Genomic DNA, 20,660 nt, shown 5'->3' on the forward strand with positions numbered 1-20,660 from the left:
GTGTGCTAAAGATGTACTGGAGAGTCGTGGATGTTTTTAAAGATACCCAATTATTGCTCAAAGCGACAAGCACTGGTTGATGCGTGCGCTTCTGCATATTCATCACGTGTAGGTCTATATCATTTAGAGCTATGCATATGACGATCGAGTAGAAGAGTATAAAAAGCAACGAATTGTGAGCAAGGAGCGAAATCACAATGAACTGGCTTGGAGCTACGATCATTGGAAGAGAGACAAATGAGTGACATGGAGCAGACCCCGAATTATACCTCCACTTCCATCTTCTAACCCCCTCTATACATCTCTTCAGACTCTCAACCGGAATGTCTTCATTTTCCTTCCTTCTTCGTCCTCGTCCTCCTAATACTACGTTTGTGCCACCATCTAAAAAGATGTGGCTATGAATGGCTCAGTGAGACTCCTGGACTGACTCCAGAGACGTTGATTTGTACATGGTATTGCAACGGCAACCATGGATGGTGCAATGATGTTTCGAGTACCCAATGAGTAAATACAGTGGATCGAACACTGGTGGAAAGATCAAGACCCTGTCGAAATGATTGTATAAGCGCTCCTGAACACCCAAATAACTGTAATGATCCTGCGCGAATAATGTGTGTATGGTGCCAAAGTGAGAGGTGGCCGATACGTGAAAGCGTCGTAAGATGAACACCGTTTCCGTACGACCTGGAGGTAACTACAAGGTGAGCTCCTCGAGCGCGGTCTGAAAGTCGTCTTCTTCTTCCTCTTCGTACTGAACCTGTGCCTTGATTGGTTTCGGCTTCATGTTCATGCGTATACACGAGACTATAGCTCTGGATTTCTCAGAGCTGTTTGCCTTGAGACTCGCAAGCTCTCGTCCTGCCATTTTCAGAACGAAACTGGATTTCTCCGGCCTCTTGAACTGTGCATATAATGCTGATGCCTTGATGGTGTCCCACATGCATGAACCGGGCGTAAGGTAATCATCAAGCAGAGGCCGGATATCAGTGTCGTCCGGGTATTCGGGCTGTATAGCCTGGAACTTCTGGTAGCAGTTGTTTACAACAGCGTTTAGCCGCTCCGTCGTGCTCACATCACCATGCCAGCCGGAATTCCAAGTACAATTGACGTCGTCCAGCTTTCTTGTCAGAGAGAGGATTTCTTGCTTAATAGTCTCCGATCCCTTCTTGGCGAGGTGATCAATTGGATACAAAAGCGCGTCGTCTAGCTCAATAGCTTCCGAGAGAACGGACCTGACTCGACTCATTGTCTCGATGTTGTGTGCTCTTACGATGTCGAAGTAGAGGTAATCGACTATATGGTTAGATCGAACTCGCCGATCTGCTTTACGGATTTTCTCAACACCTGCTGAGTCCCCCTTGCTGGCGCACTTTTTCATCTCTTCCTTATATCGCGGCTGTCTTGGTTTCAAGTTGGCTACATACTTATCAAACTTCGTCTGCGTAAATACGTAGCCCTGTTTAGACGCATCGACTAGCAAATCATGCATATCGTACAGTCGTTCAAGTATCTGAGAATGAATGCGGTTTTCGGTGTATGCTTGTTTCTCTGCGAAAGTGGTGACTAGACCAAGCAGCGAGGAGTTGTTACGAAACTCGAAAGCTTTACTGAGGAAGTTGTCCACCTGTTCAGGTTCGCTGGTGTTCATGATATCTTCGAGCTTCTCAGTCCGTGTCTCTATGCCGTATTTCGCAGGCTTGGGTGTAGTCATTGGCGCTGGAGCGTTCCGAAAAGGGCGCACAAGTTTAGGTTCCCAACAAGTCCAAAACATATCACCATCGTAATCGCCTCCTTGTAGCTTCCCAGCTAGTGGGAACCGGCCTTTGCAAGGAAAGATCACTACGTCGACCAGATGCGACAGTTCAGGTCGTATGACCGTGCGGACTTTTTGGATATCCGAGCGGCGACAGGCAGGCTGACGAGTGACGAGAGCTTCCATGTCCCTAAGGCAGAGGTACTTTTCATCGGTATCCTCGTCGACAAATGAGGAGGAGAACTGTACTTGAATCTCTCCTGGTTCTAAGACTCCAAAAGGATCTGCTATTCCATAAAAGTACGCGGACTTTGCGAGAGGCACACGTAGCTTGGATTCCTGGAAGACATGCTTTGTCTGGATAAAGCGTTCGAGACTTCTGGCAAGGTAGGGAAACTTGGTAGGTACGAAGCCCGTCTCGAGCAAGAACTTCAACTTTTCCTCTAAGGATACCGGCAGTGCAGCTTGCCAGTCAGGTTCAGCCTGAGTCTTCGTACCGTTCTGGTGAACCCATTCGTAGACCTTGACTGGATCTGGTAGTAAATGTAGCAGCTTCTCGCGTTCGCTTTCGAGTCGCTCTTCCATGAGACTAGCAATAACCTCTTTCTTCACGCCTCGATCGGCCAGAATGGGTATATACAATATATGCAATTCCGACTGTGAAGGCGGAGAACTGAAGTTGGAGACCTCAAACGTTCGATGATGATGCATTAAATCGTCGGCGGGTGGATGAAACTTCCACTGACTCCTGTTGATCTTGATCCAGTGCTTGAGATGCTCCGGATCTTTGGTGTAGGATTCCGCGCTAATCATCCAAAGTCCCTTGGCTCCGCCAATGCGTCCCTGGAATGTACTGGGCAAAGGTCCCTTCATCCCGGTTGTTTTCTTGTATAGCTGCCATATGGCTAATGCAGCGCCAACGGAGATAACTGAGCATCCATCGTTCATGACCGAGCCATCCGGAATCGCCTGCCACTCTAAGTCCGAGTCATTGTACATAGTGTCCTCCGGATCGTTTGTGGCCAAGTCGTCATCCACGTGGATGATTTGTGACGTCTCAAAGCACAACGTAGAGGTGGTTCGAGAAAGCCCCAGTTCAATACGAGCGAAGGCTTTGCAAAAGCTTTGGTGTCTGTTGATGTGGAATGGTAGGAATCGATCGAGCATTTGACCCACTGAATAGGGTTGCTCAATTCCACATCCTTCGGTGGCGAACAGCACGATCCTTTTGTCATAGACCATGTCCTTGGGTCGAGCGGTCTTGGGCTTCTTCACATCTTCAACATGGAAGACTCTCCACTTGCGGTTCAAGAAGTGGTGTTCTGTGAGTAGCCACGCTTGAAATTGATTGCAAATTTGTTGAAGCCGCTCACCCGTGAAACGATTTGTTTCGGAGAAGTCGAAGACTGGCGTGTATAAGTAGAGAAATCGGTCGGAGCCAAACATTCGCTCTAGTCGGCATGATCGATCCGATTGTACTGGTAACAATGTAAGGTTTAGAATCGGGCCAGTGCGTTTGGGGCTGAGATTGATGTGTCCTCTGAAAGTGAACCCATCAAAGTCGCGTTTCGCAGCTTGCCAGAGACGGTTTGACTCCCGCAGCTTCATACGCGGTATTTTCCGATGTTCGTCAATGAAAGACCAAAACGCCTCTGCATCGGAGGATACAGTAGCGATATCCATACCGCTTACCAGGTCCAAGATTGAGATTGAGTGGTCTATCGCTAGACGTTCGCAGATGAACAAGATATGGTATGGGATATGTTCTAGCCCTGGTGGGAGCGCGTCCACGAAGAGATTTTGGGTAGGTAGATCGCGAATCTCGTGTGGTATCTTCGAGGGAGATTGCACAGCAGCCGGCGATTTCTCTTGACCGTTTGGAACTCCGTTAGATCGAAACCGTGGCGTCGATGATGCACGGAATTGCCCATGGCGATTGTCAACAACGGCGGGTGGTCTGGAACTTTCCATCTTGTCATGTGGGATTACTCGCGGGTCGGTCTGCTTCTCTTCAACCTCGAAAGATGCTTCAAGAAGACCAGTCTCATCAACAGAGCCATAAGTAGATCTGTTCTGACCGCTACTCCCTTGAGTAAAGTGTTCGTTCAGGTCTTGCTGTATATCTTTCTCACGCACTTCGCTCCCGGGATACAACATAGCCTGGTCAAGCTCCACATCATCCAGAGAACCGATTGTAGTCGAACTCGTCCTTTTCAATTGGGGCCTAGAGAACCTATTCTCCTGTAACTCGATGGCGCCATCGTACGAGGTGAATGAAGTGTTTGTTGTATTTGCTGTCTCTTGGGAGGAGAATGTGGTGTTGTTGAAGGAGGTGTTGACCGAAGATGAAACGGAATTTACGGGTTGGAAAGACCGAGCCATATCGAGTGTTGGCTTCTTGAAGTCAAATTGCGGTGGTGGAATCGGCGAAGTGTTGAAGGATTTGACAGCCTGTTTCCCTTTCGAGGTTTTGGTCAATTTCTGCGAGTTCTCGGAATGGTTGGAGCTTTCAGATGGCCGTTTCTTAGAGACATGTAAAGAGGCATGGTTACTTGCCTGAAAGAGCGTCTGTCCTAACCTAGTGGATGGAGAGGGTGATGGTGACGGCGACCGGGACGGTGATCGCGGTGTTTCGTATTCTTGATCCGTCTCATCGTCGGTGTCAACGTCTGTGGGTGATCCTGGATCAGCAGTAGCACAAGACTCATGTTCGTCGTGCTGAACATCATGCAAGCTAGTTGTTACTTGCGAGGTAGGCTTGGCCCCTGTCTTTGTATTAGCTACTGCAAAGACATTCTCCCAGTCCAGTCCCGATGAGCTACAGTCTGACTAATTTACTATTTACGCAAACAATATGCATTCGTTGATATGCATCAAGAATGGTAGCTGACATGATGACGGAATTGCTTCATGCTGACAGTCCGACCCACGAAGCAATTACAATTCGAGGAAGGCATAACGTGGACCATCTCTATCACAGAGTCCGCAAGATATATGGGTTCCCCATCATGCACCGATATAGTCTACCGTCATGGAAGAAATGTACGCGCTAATTCTGAAGGAAACTTAAAAAGCAAGTTTGTACTTACCACTAAAGGGTGTCGCCCGCACTTTAGGCGGCTCATTCCTCGGCGTCCTGCCCTTCGACTCCAATTCACCCTTTTTAACACGGGACAGAATCTCACGAAGCTTTTCCAAGCGCTCCTCACGCGTCAAACTAGGGGCGTCTCCCTTGAATTGTTCAATCGCCTCTTCGAGCGCCGTCGGTGCGCTGTAGAAGAGGAATTGGATAAGCGCATTGACCTTGTCGGCCGCATCGCTCGGGATGGCTTTGTTTGGTGACCATCCATTACCACGAAGCCTAAGACCGATGTTCCACTGTCTTTCCAGCGAGCAAATCAGCTCGTTGAGGGCTGCTCCAGAGCGGTGGCGCGGAGTTGCCGGTAGCGAAACGGCGGGACCACCGTTACCCGTCATGACGCGGGGCAACAATGTTCCTTCGTACCTTGGACTTCATGCGACAGTAAGATTGGCAGGATCGCGGCGACAAAAAAGAAGAATGAATAGGTTCAGGACGTAATGATATAGCGGGGTGAGTCGCGGAAGGCTGAGGATTGCTAAATGTGTGCCTGAGGCTGCTGTTGCTAGGTGATGAAACCTATGGTCTGTGCACATACGCGGTATCGCGTGGTCACGCGATGAGATGTTTCACCAAGCTGAGTTAGGCGAAATTTCAAGTGCCAGCCCTGGATATGGTCCGATACTGATTCTGACATCGCCGCGAGACTTGCTTGATACTCGACATTTCACCATTTATAGTCGCCTCCACCAAGCCCCATCACAGGTGTTAGAGGGCAGGTTGTAGCATGGGTAGAGAATAATATGCTGTATCGTGTACGGCTCCTTAAGATCGTCTAGATTTGTGCCATTCCGCTTTTCGCACTATGGCGGATATTTCCCAAACATGCAATAGGTAATCGTGAATTCAATGAACCGTGAACCAAGCCTCGTCTTTCCCATAGCCAAGTCCTCTTGGACTTAGACCTTCATCTCCTCGAGACCGTGCTTCCAGACGGTAACGTAGGGTGTGACACCGTCCTCGCGGTAGTTGAGGAGGACGATCATACCGTCGGGGTTCATGGACTCGCCAGTGTAGAACTCGTAGTCCTTGAAGTTGCCGATGATCTTCTTGGCGAAACCGGAGGCCTTGCTCTCAAAGTCCTTGATTGTAGCCTCGTCGGCGCCCTTGTTCTTGAGGGCCTCCTTGACTGACTTCATGTAACCTGTCTATCGTTAGTCCTGGGTCTGGAGGATTTTGCCCTAGCGTTCTTACCCTTGAGGTATGTGAGGTAGCCCTTCTTGTCGAAGCCGGTCTCGTTCAGGCGGAAAGAGTAGACGACGTCGATCTTGGTCTCCTTCTGGTCGTCGGCTCCCTCCTCTTGCTCCTCGGCGGAAGCATTGGCACCGGTGTCTACACGTCGTTAGCCTGCCAGATCCTCATCTCGTTTGGCAGTACCCACCGAATGATTCTCCTCCGACAGTGATCTTGGTGCAGTCGGCCTCGTAGGCGACGCCGTCGATCTCCTTGAGGTTGTAGGAGTCGGAGATGATCTCGTCACCGGTGATGATGTCCTGGAAGAAGTCAGTACCACGCGACTAGTGGAGAAGACAAGAGGCTCTTTGCATGCGCAAAGCAGCATCAAGTGCAGCAGGGAAGGCGGGGTAGGGCGCAGGTAAGAGCGACCCAGCGCAGGCACAACGTACCTTGAAAATGATCATGTTGGCGGTAGAGGGAAGTAGGGTCTGGGGATATGTAGAAAGAGTGTAGGTTGGTCGGGGCGGGCAGGCGAGGGGTTGAAGACTGGAGCGGAAAAGAAGCGCTGGCCTGTAGGCGTGAAGGAGAAATTGGTGGGGTCGAAAATTGGGTGTGAAAAGCGCGCTAACCGCAAGGGGTGGAAGTGGAAGTGGCTGAGCGACTAGGCCCGCCCGGGCGCCCGGCGGCGAAATGTCATGATGCGCGCGTATATCGTAAACCCCCGTCATGCCTTGGTGCTGTCACAGGCACGCTGCTGCACCACTCTCACACGACTTTCACCCAACCCTCGCTCCGCCCACCTCAGCCTCTCCTTTCTGAGCTCGACTGGTCAATTGCGCGCCATCCGCCCTCCAGCCCGAATACCGACATCACTCGTCCGTCGCATCGCGCCTTCTCCCTAATTTCCTTGGTCCGCGGCTTCCGGCTCCGTCTTTGTCACCCCATAGCTGGCCCAGCACCGCGATCTCGCCTCGAGCACGCTGCACCTTCGACGTCTTCGCCGGCTGCGCTGCGCAACTCCTCAGTCTCGCATACATACAGTTGTAATCGATAATCCGCTCTCCTAGCGCACCGCTGCCGCATCATGGCGAGCGCAAACATCACGTCCTACGACCTCCCGCCGCTTCCCGAATACACCCTCGAGCCCCTTCAGCCTCTCACGTCGTGGGTCTCCGATGCATTCATACAAGCCGCACTGCCTGTCGTCGGATACTGGGTTGTCTCCCTGGTTTTCCACGTCATTGACGTGTACGACTTCTTCCCGCAGTATCGGCTGCACACGCCAGCAGAGGTTCTGAAGCGCAACCATGTTTCACGCTACGAAGTGCTGCGCGACGTCATACTCCAGCAAGTCATTCAGATTCTCGCATCCTTCAGCCTTTCTTTAATCGACGAGGCGCCGACAACCGGCAAAGCCGAGTACGATGTGGCTTGGTACGCGCAGAAGCTCAGACTTGCCCAGCGCGCGGTTCCTTACGTCTTGTCTGCGGTAGGTGTCAACCCGATCGCGCTGGCTTCCAAGGTCGCTACCTCACAGCCGATACTTTCTTCCGTTGTCATCGGAGGCAAATACCCCGCGCTGCTGCAGACAGCGACAGTTGCGGGCGAGCAGACTCTCGTCCCCGCCTTTGCTTCTTGGGAGATGGCCGTGGCTAGCTTTGCGTACTGGTATGCCATACCTGCCATCCAGTTCAGTGCTGCCATAGTCATCATGGACGCGTGGGAGTACATGCTGCACCGTGCCATGCACCTGAACAGATGGTTATATGGTAAGTTCCAACCCGTGTCATGCTCTTCGACTTTTGTTAACCCACGCAGTAACGTTCCATTCGCGGCATCACCGTCTCTATGTGCCATATGCCTACGGCGCTCTGTACAACCACCCGATCGAAGGGTTCGCGCTCGATACCCTGGGTGCTGGCTTGAGCTATCTGCTTACCGGCATGACAATGCGACAGTCGATGTGGTTCTTCACTGGCTCTACCATCAAGACAGTGCTTGATCACGGCGGTTACGCATTCCCCTACGACCCTATCCACTGGATCTTCCCCAACAATGCCGCTTACCACGACATTCATCACCAGAGCTGGGGTATCAAGACCAACTTTTCGCAACCTTTCTTCGTATACCTCGACCGACTTGGCGGGACAATGTACAAAGGCGATGTGACTGCCAAATATGAGCGTGCTCGTCTTACAGCACAGCAGAAGGTCGACCAAGAAAAAGAGAACGAAGCTACTGCAGTACCCATGTCGACCGCGGCAGCCTCGGGCCTGACACAGGACGAGGGTGTAGTGCCACAAGGCGCATCGACACCTCGCATCTCGCGCAAGAAGGCTAGCAGCATCTCATCAACGGCTGGCACAAATTTCAAAGATTTGACGAACAAGGTCAATCAAAACCTGCACGGCAGGAGAGCCAATGTTCTGGGGTTGGAAAGCTCACATTAATCTGTACTTTTTTTTTATGTGTAAACAAACATCATGCTGTTGCAGCAGGTAATGTATAGTCTCGGGTGTATAACTTCCGGATGGTTCTATCACATCCGCTGCATTGCATCACTGGTGCATATTCTCCTGCTATTTCTGAAATACGGCCTGTATCTTGTCGTCATTCATTCACGGACTGTACGATTCTGGGACGGCGTTTGCTGGACGGTTGGATTACATCGAATTTGAGTTCCCATTCAAAATACTACAACCTTCGCTCGTTAGCGACGGCTTTTCACGTTGCGCTGTTTCGATCGTTGGTGCCAATCAGCCTTAGCTGCTTTACTGATAGTGTCTCACCGATACTGTCTTTCACTCCAACAGATCATATGAGCAGGTATCTCTACTGATACTTTATTGAGTTCGAGTTGTTTCTTCCTCTTTCGCTTGTCCTATGATATATACACACTGATAACTTTCACATACTACACAGCCGCGCCCTATCACTCGCAATATACGCTGCATCATGAAACCACTCTGTCTCATTGCAAACGTCCCGTGCGTGTTCTTAACCTCTCCACATTCCTCCATGTTTACAACAGACCAAACACAACCATTATCACAAGGCACCCACAATGCATTACAACCACAAAGACATCTCACAACATTTCACGATGCCTTCATTCCTACACAGGATGGAGACTCGCCGGCTCCACAACAGCGACATGAAGAGACTTGTCCGTATTTTTCGGCATGTCCCTACTCCCAATGATTTGCGCGATGAGCGCAAGGAAGCGCTGTATCGTAAACATACCAAGGAAGCTATACAACGGCTTCCTAGCCGGCTACGCGCTTCGCGGCTCTCTTTCGGCTCAACGAACCTGTGCACGACACACAAGGGCCTAAACCAAAATCTTGTCAATGACATCTTCAAATGGATCCGTCACGAATACGATGGCGCCATCGGCAAGTTTCTCTATCCACTTGTAATGACCCACGGCCTTCTAACGACGGATCAGAAGTTGAAAGTCCGTCAACTAGAACCTGTGCTACGGATGTGGCAACCCAACTTTAGTTCGGGTGCTTCCGCTCCCCCTGGTCATGAGCCGATTCAGTGCGGATCGAAGTGGCACTATCAGGCAGACCAATGCCCGGCTTGTATGATGGCGCGGATGGGATCAGATTCGGATGTTCTTTTTGCTCTGTTCGCCGGTATGGTCGGTCGCTTCAACAGCAAGGCGTTCACGACAATGGATGCGATCCGTAGCGTTGCTGGCTGGGACAGCACTAAGAGCAAACGTCTTCGATTCGTGCGTTACTGGGTCAGGAAGGCGAGTGGAGAAAGCAATATGTTAAGAGCATGCGATCTGGGCATGGATCTCAAACATCTTCGGGCTCAGTGGAAGCATGAGCAACACCGCCACCTTCGTGCACATAGCCGCACGAGAACGCAGAAAACTTCCGTCGGTCCGATGCCCTGTCAAAGTTTAGGTTCATCTACCGTCCCTGCTCATCAGCGCACTTTTAGCCGTTCTGCCTCGACCAGAACTGTAAGACGGCGGCGAGAACAAGAACTAACAGCTCCGAGCCTGTTCGACCCCAAACTGGGTCCTAATCCCCGGCCTCCAGACACTAAGCTCAAGTCACAGGCCGAGGATCTTGGTTTTGAGATGCCCGGTATGCGTAAGCGGGTATACACTATTCCTCACAACCAAGAAGATGTCCATCCGGCTTTGCGAAACCAGCCTGGACTCATACCTTCTCGCTCATCGACAAACGCGTCAAGGCATTATAACGAGTCAATGGCTTCGCATAATCCAGAAAGGACTATCACGCCTGATGATACCATGAGCCTCCCTACCGTTCGCCTTCCTCGGCACCACAATTCGGACGACCGTCCAGCTCCATTACAGATCAGACGCAGGCCTGTGCCACAACCGTCAGTCGCGGGTTCTACCAGGCAGGAGAACTCTTTCCTCAATCCTCCCGCTTCAATGATCTCCCGCCGATCACTCGCAACCACAGCGCACACGATCGCGTCTTACACCGGCGGCCCATCCTCTCGCACGGGATACATAGATCCTCTCGACAACCCGATCTATGACCACATTGAGACGCAAGAAGAGCGCATGGAGAAGTACAGACAGCTTCTATCTAGCCATCCTGACCCCGAACCGTTCGCTGAATATGAGGATGACAACGCTTCTGTCTTCCCGAAGCCGCAGCGCCAGTCTATGTATTCTGCTTTCGGGGACGCAGGATTCAATTCTGCGCGTTTCGACGTGATCGATGAAGAACTTGCTGAAGATGAGATTGAGGACTGGGAGCGGGGTGAGCCTGAAGACGACGAGGTGCCTCAGGGATGTGCACTGAATGTGGGTATGATATTGGGCAAGGGAAGACGTCGGAGGGCTAGCGATGCCAGTGTGTGTTCTAACGATTTTTATTAGTATGTTTTGTATGTAGATTCTTCCCTTTTTATGCCCCCTTATACGATTTAAACTCTATTCTTTTGGAGTTTTCAGGAGTAAATTGTCTTAACATCATTGACGTGCAGAGCACTCGTCCATTCATCCGTGACGTTGTTCTTTCCTTCTACGATCAGAAGGAATCCTCTCCTCGATGCTGTCCTTCAAAGACACCAAGACTTCCTTGCAAGATGAGTGTACCCATAGGATGGTCTTTCTCTTACGTAGGGTACCGGTGATGGAAGTATCGCGCATCAATCATGGTAGGATGGCTATGCGAAGTATCATTCCATCGTGAGAGCCAGTCGAGTGGAACTAACATTGAAGAAATTCGATCGATCAATCGGATGCAATCAACTGCGGCACGCAGTATGGGAATACATATCGTATTTAGTCATCAGACGCCTATCACCTAATGTCCAAGGCTAAAACTGTTGATTTGGTAGCTATCATATTGTTCAGCCAACGATGTCTCCGCCAAACCCGATCGGCCGTCGGACTGGGCTTTGCTTCTTATAGGGCACGATAGCCATAGCTTTGTACGTTTTACCCATGCCGTTTGGCCCTCTATCGACAAGTCGCTTCCAGCCTGTTTCCAAGCGTCTTCGCGTATCTTCATCCTTAGCAGCCTTAAGTAAGCGATCAGCGCGCTCCTTAATGCCCATTGTCGATAAAAAGAAAGACTGTTCAACGGGTCCGTGAACCTCAACACCCGGAGAAGCATCTAAAGCTGCATCTGCAAGGGCGAGAAAGTCCACATCAGCCGAGAGATCTACCAGACCGGGCGATGCAAAAGGCGAGACAGTGGTATGTGAGCGAATGCCCCGGAGAGTGTTCGCTGGGATAGTATCCAAAGGTCCATAATCCAAGATCAAAGCTGCACCAGACGGCTGCGCTTTTACGAAGCTTTCCTCAACAGGAGCACTTCTGCTCGAGAAAGTATGGGATGCTGAGGTGTTGCTAGGCTTAGGAGCGCTGCCGCCTATCCGTACAGCGAAGTCAGATACGTAGGCAAAAGATTCAGGCGAGATCTCGATGATCGCATCTGGAGTATTCTCTAGCTTCTTGTAGCGATCAGACAACTTCGGCAGGTATAAGGAGTGTGGCGTCGGTGTCTTCGAAACGGTCAATTCGAAGTCCAATTTTTCATCCCCTTTCTTTGGCGAAGGGCCACTTGCGCCCATATCCGAGTACGGCGAAGTTGGCGACACAACCAGCTCATGCCAGGTATTCTTGGGGGTTGTCACGCCGTGCTTGGGTTTGATAGGGCCGGTTGGCGTGATGATGGTCGATGAGGCAGGCACCGAAGATTGAGAGATATTCTGGAAGACGTGGATTGGAAGTGCATCAAAGAACTCGTGGGCTAGTATGAAAGGCGCTGCCGTATGCTCTGTGTATGTTGTCAGTACGCTGTTGATGAAGAGAGTAAAGTCGAGCGCGTACCTTTTGGCACCAGCCTGATGTCTTCACACCACTCGATCCTGCAGGAAGGCATGTACTTGCATTGTGCGGTTAGACCAATGTCGCTCTTCTTCAGATCATCGGTGTCAGACAGCAACTTTGCTTGCTGTTTCTGTAGGTAAGGTGATGCTTCGATGAGATAAATAGCCTCGATGCTATTTGTGAAAGCCTTGAAACTAGATATGGTCTGCCATCCTGTAAGCATGCTTCGCATTCTCTACTATTGGCAGAGAACCATACCCTCAGTACATCGTCCATTAGCGTTCCTCGTCCGGGCCCAACCTCGATTATCTGCACCTTGTCTTTCCTTCCTTGGGCAAGCCACTCTGCGTATAGCCATATACCAATAAGCTCGCCAAATACCTGGCTGATCTCTGGCGATGTCACAAAGTCACCCTTTGTGCCAAATTGATCCTGTCCAGTCGATGTTTGTCTTGTGTAGTAACCGCCATCGGGGTGAGTGAGGCATTGTCGCATATACGCCGCTACCGAGATTGGACCTGTCGTCTGAAGCTAATGTTAGACTTGCTTTCATACTGGGAAGGGGACTCATACTGTAATAGCTTCAGCCAGCGTCTTCGCCAGCGGCGTCGACCATTGTCGTTCCGAGTCGGAAGATGTAGAGGCAGAAGTCGACGACCACCGGGAGGCACATTTCGTTATTCGGATCGACGTTTGTCGTGGTACCGATCGACAACACTGTGTCGCTGTCCGCAGTAGGTTCAGAGGTTTGGTCCTCATGTCGGTCTTGTTTATCGAAGCTCCATGACGTTGGCGCGTTCGGAACTACAGAAAGTTTAGATCGGAACGCCAACGTGAACGAAGCTATGACCACCATTTAACGATTCACACGTGCTATCGGTCCAACCAGCGCCATCTACACGGAAACACACCAACCGGGTCCTTCTGGGAAAACCAAACCAACTTAACCTCAATACACGCCTTTGCACATAGATAATAGTGGAAGTCGGTCTCTTGGTCAGAAAGGAAAGAGAAAGAGCTATGGCATCACGATGGGCAAATGATGAAGCAGACAAAGCCGAGGAAGCGCGTCGGAAGAAAGAGAAAGAAGAGAAGAAACGCCTGAAGCTTCAGAAACATCAAGAGGCGGAAGCAGCCTCACGAACAACGCAAGAGGCGGAATCGAGACCTGCAAAGCGCAGGAGATTATCAACAGGCGACGATGACGAGGGAGCCGCAAAGCCCAAAGAAGAAGAGACCGAGAGGAAGCTCCTGCGATTTCAAGGCGGAGCTTGGAACCCTTGTCGACATATTTCCAACTTCGAGACCCTCAATCAGATCGAAGAAGGCTCATACGGCTGGGTCTCACGAGCGCGCGACATCACTACAGGCTCCGTGGTCGCCCATAAGAAAGTCAAAATGGACTACAACCAAGACGGTTTCCCTATCACCGCGCTACGAGAAATCTCCATCCTGCAACGCTGCAGACATGCCCATGTCGTCGATCTTCTGGAGGTTCTATCTGGTGACGACCCGCAAGAATGTATCCTGGTCATGGACTTCCTCGAACATGACCTCAAGACATTACAAGAAGACATGAGTGAGCCATTCATGGCAAGTGAAGTCAAGACATTGTTACGACAGTTGGTCTCTGGCGTCGGCTATCTGCATGAGAACTTCATCATGCACCGCGATCTCAAGACATCAAACATCCTACTCAACAACCGTGGCCAGCTGAAGCTTGCAGACTTTGGTATGGCACGATACATCCCGCCGGCGAACGCACCCCTCACACAACTGGTCGTCACGCTATGGTATCGTGCGCCTGAACTTCTACTAGGGACTCGAGATTACGGGACGGAAGTCGACATGTGGAGCGTAGGCTGTATATTCGGCGAACTGCTTGCAAAAGAGCCGTTACTACAAGGCAAGAACGAGGTCGACGAGCTCTCACTCATCTTCTCCCTTTGTGGTCTCCCATCAGAGAAGTCTTGGCCACAATTCTACCGCCTGCCCAACTCCAAATCACTAAAGCTACCACGCGACCACCGCAGCGCCCCAGGCTTCAACCGTGCAAAATTTCCCTTCTTGACAGCGTCTGGCATTGAACTCCTCTCTTCGTTGCTATCCCTGAATCCAGACCATAGGCCTACAGCGAAAGAAGTACTGGAGCATCCTTACTTCAGAGAGCAACCCAAGCCGAAACCGACCGAGATGTTTCCCACGTTTCCAAGCAAGGCCGGGCAGGAGAGGAGAAGGAAGAAGAGTCCGAATGCGCCAAAGAGAGGAGAGGCGCCCGGAATGCAGGGCAACGTGGATTTTAGTAGTATTTTCAAGGGCAGAGAGGAAGAAGAGAAGGGAGCAGGATTTCAGTTGAAGATGACCTGATTGATTGCGAAGACGCGTGGGCATGTAGGAAACTTCTTTCAAGGCAAGATGGACTTCGCCCAACTGAGCCTGCGACCGATTTCAATTAATGTATACCATTGGTCTGGCCAACCGAATAGTCCAACCGAGCTCCTACTTGACTGTGCGGATGCCTCTAGGCTTTTCCAGCCGACAATGAAGACAATCTTGCGTCTCTCATCTGCGGTCTCTGCTTCGACTCCGGTCGCTGCCATAGGAGCTATAGCTTGGACTCCTCCTTCCGCCGCCTGCACCCGCGCGACCTCCCCTCCTTGGTGGACTGTCCCGCCTGCCATAGCCTCCTCCCCCACTTCGTCTTGGTGGTGTTCTGGATGGCGAGCGACTGTAAGAAGAGCGCGATAGGCTTCGTCGTGGTGACCGGCTGCGAGAACGTGTGTACGACCGTGGCCGTCCTCCGTAGGCCCCTCGTCCACCACGACCGCCTCCGCCTCTGCCCCGACCCCAGTGACCTCGATCGGGCGACATTCGACGCGGTGGAGATCGATAACGGCCATCCATAGGTGGTGGCCTGTACGCGCCAGGTGGGCCTCCGCCCCTCGGTCCCCGTCCACCGCGCCCATAGCCACCTTCGTAGTCGTCGCGTGGCGGCGGGCCTCTACGCGCGGGCGGAGGTGTCTGTGAGAAACGACGGCGGGGAAGGACAATGGAAACTTGGATCTTGGCTCCATCTAATTGTGCGTCGTGCATCTTCGCGATTGCGCGTTCGGCGTCGTCGATCTCCTCGTAGAGAATGTAGGCTATGCCGCGATTGATGTTGACTGTTCAATAGTCAGTCCTGCTCTGTGGGGAGGTAGGGCGAAACATACAGGTGGGGTTCATGGGCATGGTGAGTTCCTTGATGACACCGTACTTTCCGAATATCTCCCGCACGTGGTCTTCTTTGACGTTCCTGGTCAAGGCTTCAACTACGATCTGTTGGTGGGTCAGCGTGCTGGTGCAGGAAGGCTGAGGCAAGGCAGCTCTGAAAGTTGCGTCTAGCACAGGGAGTATGCTTACCTTTGCGCTTCTAGGTGCTGGCGACCGATCTCTTGGAGTCAAACTCCGGGAATAACTTCTGCCTCTCGAGCGCGATCTGCTTTCTGGTGTGTAGCTCCGTCGCCCATTGCGCCGTGGAGACGGTGATGTCGGCGAGCGCGATCGAGTAATTGAACGAGACCGTGTAGGCGAGCGAGGGGTGACGGAGCGGCGCGGCGAGCCTGACTGCGCCGACCGAGGGCGGCTGGGTGATGTTGTGTGCGACGGGTCGCGAGAAGGGCTGCGCGTGCGCGAGCGTGCGGGAGATGGAGAACGAGATGGCATGTCTTGGCTGTCGCGCAATTTCAGTCGTAGCAGTGTCCTATCGCGTGCTCTTCAATGTACACTCGGTGGTTGGGCTTGTAGTTACTTTGTTGGTCATGTCTAACGCGACGTAACTTTTGGATGGTAGCTCCAAGCTTCAAGCTCGTCTTAGCGCTGGCACGTGACTAGCGGGACGTGTTCGCAAACAGCCATCACATAGTCAAGGGCCACCACAGGGAATAGATCGGCAATGTGGGAAGAGAATTGAATCGCCAGCTTGTACAGCTTGCACAAGGTGCATGATGAAAAGCCAGTCGTCCCTCAAACTCCAGCTAATACGTTTTCATATCTGCCGCGGAGCTCGATTTGCCATGTCTGCAATTTCAACGTTTGCTTCCAAACAGGCCAGAGACGGGTTAAATAGTAGACGTGTGAAGGACCTGGACATGGACGGTTCCAGTGTCCGCTCTTGCGTGACTGTTGGAGCGACTGCTGAATTGCCAGCACTCTGACCCGCTATCCGTCCTCGACCCCAGAGCGCGGCGGATACTAGGCGGGTATCGCGGTGGGCATAGCTAAATGCGGCGCGCTCAGTGCCGTCGCGTTAGGCATCGAGGGCAGTGGTGACCCCCACCAAGTAAGCAGCTGCATGATAGCGCAAGTAGGACGCGTGACGGGTCGTCAGATTAGAAGCTCAGAGGTTTGCGTGCTGGAATTGGAGGAGTGAATTGCGTCCGTTAGATTTCATCGCGAGAGGCGGGGTCAAAACAGCCCCACTATCAAATCGCAACTTTAGCCCAACAACGCAGCCTTGAACACCCTCACCGCATTTACCCTCTTGCTCTGCTTAGTCAAAAGTACCTGCATCTACTTCGCCGCATCCCTCTTCGTCTTCCCATCACCACAAGCTTCCACAGCACGCACATCAACCCTCCGCAACCATGTCCTGGCAAGGTGAGCAGCTCGAGGCGTCGAGTTTGGAAGGTCCTGGCTAACTTTGAGCGCAGAATACGTTGACACCAGGTACATCAAGCCTCCCAATCTATCACCTGTCCATGACTAACGTTATCACAGCCTCGTCGGCACTGGTAACATCGACAAGGCCCTCATCTGCGACATCGAGGGCTCGACTGCCTGGGCCGCCTCCGCCGACTTCTCGGTAAGTCGTCCGATACAATACGCGCCGGACACAGCGAGTACTCCAGAATCAGAGCTCCGGTGGCGCATAAACAATAGATTGGTGTTGACCAATTACAGCTGTCCGCTGAGGAAAGGGCTGCCATCGCCAAATCCTTCAACGACAAGTCAGAGCCCAAGAAGGTCATCTCGGAAGGTGTCAAGGTCAACGGTGTCAAGTACATGACCATCGAGGCAAGCGACGACTCGCTCAAGGCGAAGAAGGTAGGTGCCAGACATTGCCCACCATCAAGTGTTCAAGCACTGACAACGACCTCAGGGAAAAGAGGGCATCGTCGCTTTCAAGACTACCCAAGCCGTCATCATCGCCCACCACCCCGACACCATCCAGACTCCCAACGCCTTCAACTCCGTAGTTGAGCTCGGCGAGTACCTGAAGAAGCACGGAATGTAAAGCGCCTTCGATTCGAGCCTGTTTGTACTTTAGGGATATTTGCATAACCGAGTTGCGGAGCGATGGATGGCATCATGGGCGACTGCTCATGGACATATATATGATTGACGATGGATGAAATAGCGGCATTGGAGGATCCTCTTCGATACAATGACAACTCTCAACCCCTAAACCAGAACCTTGTTTGTTGCAGGTCCCAAAGAGTACTGTGCATCTCGCCGCCGAACATGCCAGTCTAGCTTCACATGTTGACTACAACAGCGACAAGAGACAAGCACACCGGAGCACATGTATGATCAAGCGCATTCACATCATTTCATCATGGGGCATATACGTAACAAGCATGGGTCAGATATGTTCATGGTGTCCTAGCGATAAATGAGAGAGAAAATGCCTAAAGACCCTTCATACATGCCAACTTCTTCACGACCTTTTCTCCAAATGCCTCCTGTAGCTGGGCAGCAACAACCTCTCTCTTCTCATCTGCATTTTCATCGAGATCAAACGCGGTAGGCCCTTGCAAACAAGCCCTGATAACACCCTCCACCGTGTTACCTAGATAACTCTTTACGCCCCGTAGATGTTGTGGTTCCGTCTGTAGCAACCTCTTCTCCACAGCCCACGTATGCTTAGGCCGCGCCTTTTCAAGATCGATAGACAGAATTTGGTCAATGGTTTTCCAGTAAGCGATCTCCAGTAGCACGATACCGAGCGAGTAGAGGTCGAACGACTTCTTGTAAGACTCACGACCGCCGGCATCTTCGCGATTCCCTCTATGCTGTACGGAGGGATGACGATAGATGTCTGCAGCGGGATTGTCAAGAGGCCGTTCAGTCATATCATCGCTGGTTGCCGGACGAGAATAGTCGAAACCACTAATCAGAGGATCCGCGTAGTTGACCTCGCCGTGCGTGACCTGACCGTTTTCAACTCTTCCTCCCTTCTTCGGAAAGAGGAGGATGTTGGCCGAGCGTAGGCCCTTGTGAAGCCAATCCACCGCATGGAGACGTTCAACTGTCTCGGTAAGAAGTCTCATGAGTGTGATACGGTCAGTGAGCGAAGGTATATCGTTCTCGGGGTTTGCGATGAGTGCGTGTAGAGATGTCGGTTCAGTGTCCGCCGGGACGGACGCGGGCTTTTCGAAGACTAGCCCGAAACGTCCTTCGTCCTCATCGATAAAGTAGCCTCGGCAGAAGGGTGCTCTAAACCGGACTGTTCTGTTGTGCTTACTGAGTAAGGCGGCCAGTTTCTTGACGCGAGCGTGGATCTTGGCGTCCACAGCACCATCCTGCTGCATGGGACCCGTGGTATCGGGTGATTTCCATTCTATCCACACAGGTGTGTTCTTGTAGTATGCCTCCGTGCGTACACCTTCATCAATCTCCAGGGGAAATTGACTGCCTAGCTTAGGGCGTATGTCCATGTACTGGAGCTGGGTATCACGAATGTCCTTTGGAAGATCTGGCATGTTGATCTTTTCTGCATAGCTTGTGGTAAGATCTTCGTGAGAGTCTTCGATAGCAAGGTGAATGAAGTTTTGCTGGGCTAAAGCAGCAAGAGGCTGACGGGCGGCACCACGAGCTGCGACGGCACCACTGTCCATCATACCATCATATTCGGAATCTTCCATCTCTATCAGTGAATAAGCCCTTCGAAAGCCAATCTGTTCTGATTGCTGGGATTGGTAGATTTGAACCATGTGCGACATCGTCCGGTTCAGCAAGACTATTTGGTCATTTGTACGCGTCTGCATATCGATGAGCAGGTCTACTTGAGCTTTGTCGAGCGCTTCGTGCATCTTGTCGTTGAAGTCGGCCAGTCTCGCGATTAGCTTCTCCATCTTAAGGTGATCGAATACAGCCCATTTGAGCCTCTTTGGTACATCCTTGAACTGTTGCACGAATTTGAGGGACATTTTTACCAGCTCGTCAGTAGGCGGGAACCGGACAGACCTTGCATTCCCTTCACCAGAGCCGTTGGTATCGTCTTCGATCAGGCGATCAAAATTTTGTAGGACGAATGCTTCAGCTGCTTCCTCTAGGAGAGGCTCTGTAAGTCTCTCGTACTTCTTGTCTAGTCGGCCGAATGAGAAAAGAAGCTTTTGTTGTTGCTCCATGATGTTGATAATGAGGCCTTTCGACATGTGATTCAGGACCAGTTTGTCGTCTCGATAATCGAGCTGTACAAGCTTTGCCCAGTTGAGAAGTCGATGTTCTTCCACTTTGAAGTTGACCAGAAGCGCTTGGCAGTCTTTGCGAAGATGACAAGCATCTGCGATCAGTTCGTAACCTAATCAAGATTATTAATGCATCTTCAGGCGTAGGTCAATGGGTATGCCAACCTTGGATACATCCCGCAAACACCTGGAAGAAGAAGGATACACCTCCGATAGCCAACTCTGCCATCTCTAAGGCTGTTCGGAGTAACCTTTGAAAGGGACAGCTGGACGGTCTCGCCGAGAGAGGAAAGCAATGAGATGAACGCAGACTTGGAGAATTACTCAAGGGTAAGCAGCGAGAAGGCTGATATTTCTATCAAACCTTCATGGCGACATGAGAGCATAGCACGCCGCGATGCAGGCGCGCAACCTGATCTGTAACCAACACTGCCCCGTGGCCTCGAGCTGAAGGCCGTCATCACATCCCAGACCAATCCAGGAGGCTGGAATAGTGGGGTCCGGTAAGGGTAACAGCGCGATGGCGTTTTGCGATACATGACGAAGGCTGCAATCGTGGCTGAGGAGCGTTCTGCTGAACTCGTTAGGTGCAGCAGAGACATCACCTGGAGGTGATAGGTTGACGGGTGTATGCCTCGAGGAAAGCCGCGGCCCGCACAGCCACGCTAAGAAGCCACGCGAACATGGACCCTGGTCGACGCGTCGCATGCTGCCACCCATTTGCTCACCACCAAACCAGTGACAGGCGAACCGGTCACCAGAGCTACGACGGGCATCTGGCCCCCCGGAAATGCTTCT

The 20,660-nt window shown here is 51.7% G+C and overlaps 9 protein-coding genes across 9 annotated transcripts; 4 read left to right on the top strand and 5 right to left on the bottom strand.

Annotated features, from left to right (window-relative positions):
• Positions 1–697: 697 nt before the first annotated feature.
• Positions 698–5,233, bottom strand: J4E79_004514 (uncharacterized protein; the record flags this gene model as incomplete). Its single annotated transcript, XM_049353397.1, has 2 exons — positions 698–4,437; positions 4,846–5,233. The coding sequence occupies 2 exons, from the start codon at positions 5,231–5,233 to the stop codon at positions 698–700; spliced, it is 4,128 nt and encodes a 1,375-aa protein (XP_049211845.1).
• A 561-nt stretch (positions 5,234–5,794) lies between these two features.
• On the bottom strand, positions 5,795–6,535 carry J4E79_004515 (uncharacterized protein; the record flags this gene model as incomplete). Its single annotated transcript, XM_049353398.1, has 4 exons — positions 5,795–6,039; positions 6,090–6,227; positions 6,277–6,388; positions 6,521–6,535. The coding sequence occupies 4 exons, from the start codon at positions 6,533–6,535 to the stop codon at positions 5,795–5,797; spliced, it is 510 nt and encodes a 169-aa protein (XP_049211846.1).
• Positions 6,536–7,155: 620 nt separating this feature from the next.
• On the top strand, positions 7,156–8,521 carry J4E79_004516 (uncharacterized protein; the record flags this gene model as incomplete). Its single annotated transcript, XM_049353399.1, has 2 exons — positions 7,156–7,840; positions 7,890–8,521. 2 exons carry the CDS (start codon positions 7,156–7,158, stop codon positions 8,519–8,521), a joined length of 1,317 nt encoding a protein of 438 aa, XP_049211847.1.
• Positions 8,522–10,494: 1,973 nt separating this feature from the next.
• J4E79_004517 (uncharacterized protein) lies at positions 10,495–11,031 on the top strand (the record flags this gene model as incomplete). The annotated part of the gene is made up of 2 exons (XM_049353400.1): positions 10,495–10,926; positions 11,026–11,031. The coding sequence occupies 2 exons, from the start codon at positions 10,495–10,497 to the stop codon at positions 11,029–11,031; spliced, it is 438 nt and encodes a 145-aa protein (XP_049211848.1).
• A 395-nt stretch (positions 11,032–11,426) lies between these two features.
• Positions 11,427–13,170, bottom strand: J4E79_004518 (uncharacterized protein; the record flags this gene model as incomplete). The annotated part of the gene is made up of 4 exons (XM_049353401.1): positions 11,427–12,358; positions 12,412–12,616; positions 12,670–12,936; positions 12,985–13,170. The coding sequence occupies 4 exons, from the start codon at positions 13,168–13,170 to the stop codon at positions 11,427–11,429; spliced, it is 1,590 nt and encodes a 529-aa protein (XP_049211849.1).
• A 261-nt stretch (positions 13,171–13,431) lies between these two features.
• Positions 13,432–14,778, top strand: J4E79_004519 (uncharacterized protein; the record flags this gene model as incomplete). Its single annotated transcript, XM_049353402.1, has 1 exon — positions 13,432–14,778. The coding sequence occupies one exon, from the start codon at positions 13,432–13,434 to the stop codon at positions 14,776–14,778; it is 1,347 nt and encodes a 448-aa protein (XP_049211850.1).
• A 132-nt stretch (positions 14,779–14,910) lies between these two features.
• Positions 14,911–15,920, bottom strand: J4E79_004520 (uncharacterized protein; the record flags this gene model as incomplete). The annotated part of the gene is made up of 4 exons (XM_049353403.1): positions 14,911–14,932; positions 15,200–15,575; positions 15,624–15,729; positions 15,858–15,920. The coding sequence occupies 4 exons, from the start codon at positions 15,918–15,920 to the stop codon at positions 14,911–14,913; spliced, it is 567 nt and encodes a 188-aa protein (XP_049211851.1).
• A 1,116-nt stretch (positions 15,921–17,036) lies between these two features.
• On the top strand, positions 17,037–17,686 carry J4E79_004521 (uncharacterized protein; the record flags this gene model as incomplete). Its single annotated transcript, XM_049353404.1, has 5 exons — positions 17,037–17,049; positions 17,103–17,118; positions 17,170–17,254; positions 17,353–17,496; positions 17,552–17,686. 5 exons carry the CDS (start codon positions 17,037–17,039, stop codon positions 17,684–17,686), a joined length of 393 nt encoding a protein of 130 aa, XP_049211852.1.
• A 394-nt stretch (positions 17,687–18,080) lies between these two features.
• J4E79_004522 (uncharacterized protein) lies at positions 18,081–20,091 on the bottom strand (the record flags this gene model as incomplete). The annotated part of the gene is made up of 2 exons (XM_049353405.1): positions 18,081–19,975; positions 20,028–20,091. The coding sequence occupies 2 exons, from the start codon at positions 20,089–20,091 to the stop codon at positions 18,081–18,083; spliced, it is 1,959 nt and encodes a 652-aa protein (XP_049211853.1).
• Positions 20,092–20,660: the final 569 nt, after the last annotated feature.

The sequence above is a fragment of the Alternaria viburni genome, assembly GCF_023758015.1.
Source record: "Alternaria viburni strain BMP 2772 chromosome Unknown scaffold_8, whole genome shotgun sequence".
Lineage (NCBI taxonomy): Eukaryota > Fungi > Ascomycota > Dothideomycetes > Pleosporales > Pleosporaceae > Alternaria > Alternaria viburni.